This window comes from Henckelia pumila, chromosome 4 (genome assembly GCF_033568475.1).
Source record: "Henckelia pumila isolate YLH828 chromosome 4, ASM3356847v2, whole genome shotgun sequence".
NCBI classification, from domain to species: Eukaryota; Viridiplantae; Streptophyta; class Magnoliopsida; order Lamiales; family Gesneriaceae; genus Henckelia; species Henckelia pumila.
The window spans coordinates 212845420-212848190 of record NC_133123.1 but is presented as its reverse complement, the minus strand read 5'-3'; the positions used below and the strand labels follow the sequence as shown (position 1 = coordinate 212848190).

General features: G+C 35.1%; 1 protein-coding gene across 1 annotated transcript; it reads left to right on the top strand.

The window, feature by feature from the left end:
* The first annotated feature begins 407 nt into the window (after positions 1–407).
* LOC140862738 (uncharacterized) lies at positions 408–2317 on the top strand. The gene is made up of 3 exons (XM_073265775.1): positions 408–498; positions 940–1295; positions 2195–2317. The coding sequence occupies exons 1-3, from the start codon at positions 408–410 to the stop codon at positions 2315–2317; spliced, it is 570 nt and encodes a 189-aa protein (XP_073121876.1).
* Positions 2318–2771: the final 454 nt, after the last annotated feature.

Below are 2771 nucleotides of genomic sequence, written 5' to 3'. Positions count from 1 at the left end.
TTAACAAATGCTCCGGCATTATTTATGGGATTGATGAATAGGGTATTTCAGAAATACTTGGATGACTTTGTCATAATCTTTATCGATGATATTTTGATCTATTCCAAGAATCGAGCTGATCATGCTGAACATCTGAGAATTATTTTACATACTTTGAGAACTGAGAAATTGTATGCTAAGTTGTATAAATGTGAATTCTGGCTAGATAGAGTCATTTTTCTTGGACATATTATTTTAGGTGATGGAATTTCTGTTGATCCAAGCATAGTAGAGGCTGTGATTAATTGTCCTAGACCTACATCAGTGCCAGAAATACGAATTTTATGGGCTTAGCAGGATATTATCGCCGATTTATCAGAGATTTTTCCAGCATTGCCAAGCCTATTACTCAGTTGACTCAGAAGAATATGTCGTATGTTTGTTCAAAAGCTTGTGAAGCTAGTTTCTTGGAGCTGAAGAAGAGGTTGACAAGTGCACCAGTCTTGACGATTCCTTTAGGTAATGGTGATTTTTTTGTTTATTGTGATGCTTCACACAGAGGATTAGGTTGTGTGTTTATGCAGAGAGGTCATATTATTGCTTATGTCTCAAGACAGCTGGAGCCACACAAGATCATATATTCAATTCATGATCATGAATTGGCAGTTATCGTATTTGCTCTAAAGATATGGAGAAATTATTTGTACGATGAGAAGTTTGAAATCTTTTCTGATCACAAAAGCTTGAAATATCTGTTTTCGCAGTCTGAATTAAATATGAGGCAACAAAGATGGATAGATTTACTAAAAGATTTTGATTGCGAGATTAAATACTATCCAGGGAAATCCAATGCAGCTACAGATGCCTTGAGTAGAAAGGTATGTTCTTTATCCTTGTCTACGATAGATGTATCTCAATTGGTAGAAGATTGTTGTGTTTCTGGATTATTATTTGAAACAGATATTCAGCCTATTCGAGTTTATGTTATTCAAGTTGAGCCAGAACTGTTAAAAAGAATCAAAGAAGCAAAGAAATTTGATCAGAATATTCAGAAATCGGTTGTTGAGATGCTCAGATCTGAAAATCAATCAGAATATCAGATCAGTGCTGATAATGTTTTATTTATGAATAACAGAATTGTTGTGCTAGATGTTTCAGATTTGAAACATAATATTTTGAAAGTAGCTCATAGCAGTAAATTGAGTATTCATCCTGGTGGCAAAAAGATGTATAATGATCTAAAGATGCAGTATTTGTGGAAACAGATGAAAGCTGATGTCACAGAATTTGTGTATCGGTGTTTGAATTTCCAACAGGTGAAAGCTGAAAAAAAAAAAGTCAGGTGGTATTTTACAGAGTTTATCTATTCCATAATGGAAGTGAGATCACATTTTCATGGATTTCGTTACACAGTTACCACGTTCATCCAGAGGTTGCGATGCCATTTGGGTGATTATTGGCAGATTGACGAAATTATCATGCTTTATTCCGTACAGAATGACTTATAGACATGATCAGATGGCAGAAATATACGTCAGAGAAGTGGTAAGATTACATGATGTGCCTAAATCTATCGTTTCAGATCGAGACCCTAGATTTACATCACACTTTTGGCATAGTTTGCAGCAAGCTCTAGGTACTCAATTGCACCTGAGTACAACATATCATCCTCAGACAGACGAACAGTCATAGAAGAGTATCCAGACACTTGAGGATATGCTTAGAGCTGTAGTGATAGATTTTGGCACTAATTGGCAAGATTCGTTACCACTTACTGAATTTTCTTATAACAATAGCTATAAAACCAGTATCGAGATGGCTCCATTTGAAGCACTGTACGAAAAAATGTAGATCACCTTTGTATTGGGATGATATCTCAGAAACACCTTATATTGGGCCATATATGATTCGTGAAATGACAGAGAAAGTGAAGCTGATTCAAAAGAGAATGAAAACAGCTCAAGACATACAAGCTAAATATGCAAATATCAAACGCCAACCTCTATATTTTGAACAGGGAGATAGAGTATTCTTGATGATTTCTCCGTTCAGAGGTACAGTCAGATTTGGCAAGAGAGGAAAGTTATCTCCACGTTTTATTGGTCCATATGAGATTATTGAGAAGATAGGCGATCTTGCTTATCGACTCGCTCTTCCTCCATCTTTGTCTGGTATTCATGACGTATTCCATGTCTCAATGCTTCAAATGTATCAGCCTGATGCTTCTCATATTCTTAAACCTAATGAAGCTGAACTTGACGAGACTCTTAGATATTTTGAGCAACCTATACAGATTCTTGATCGCAAAGAAAAGCAGCTCAGAAACAAGACTATTTAGTTGGTCAAAGTTTAGTGGACTCGACATGGAATTGAAGAAGCTACTTGGGAGACTGAATCAGACATGAGACAGAGATTTCCTGAGCTATTTCACTGATGTGAGTTCTTATTCTATATTTCTGTTATTTCATTATCTTATGTGTATATAGATTGCAAGCAATTTCGAGGGAAAAATCATGTCTTAGAGGGGGAGAAATGTAAGGCCCGAGATTATTTAATTTTAATTCGAGAATAATTAATTTGGGAATATTTAGAGTTGAGAATTAAATTCTAATATTCTTAAATTAATTAGGATTGAAATTGAATTAAATCACTTGTCTGGGGATTGAATTGCAATTATGTTAAAGTTCAGGGACTAAACTTCAAATAGCTTACATTTATCTATTTTCCCCACTTGAATCAACACCATCTTCACGTTTTTAGCAGCTTAAGAATTGGGATGAAATCAGATTCAC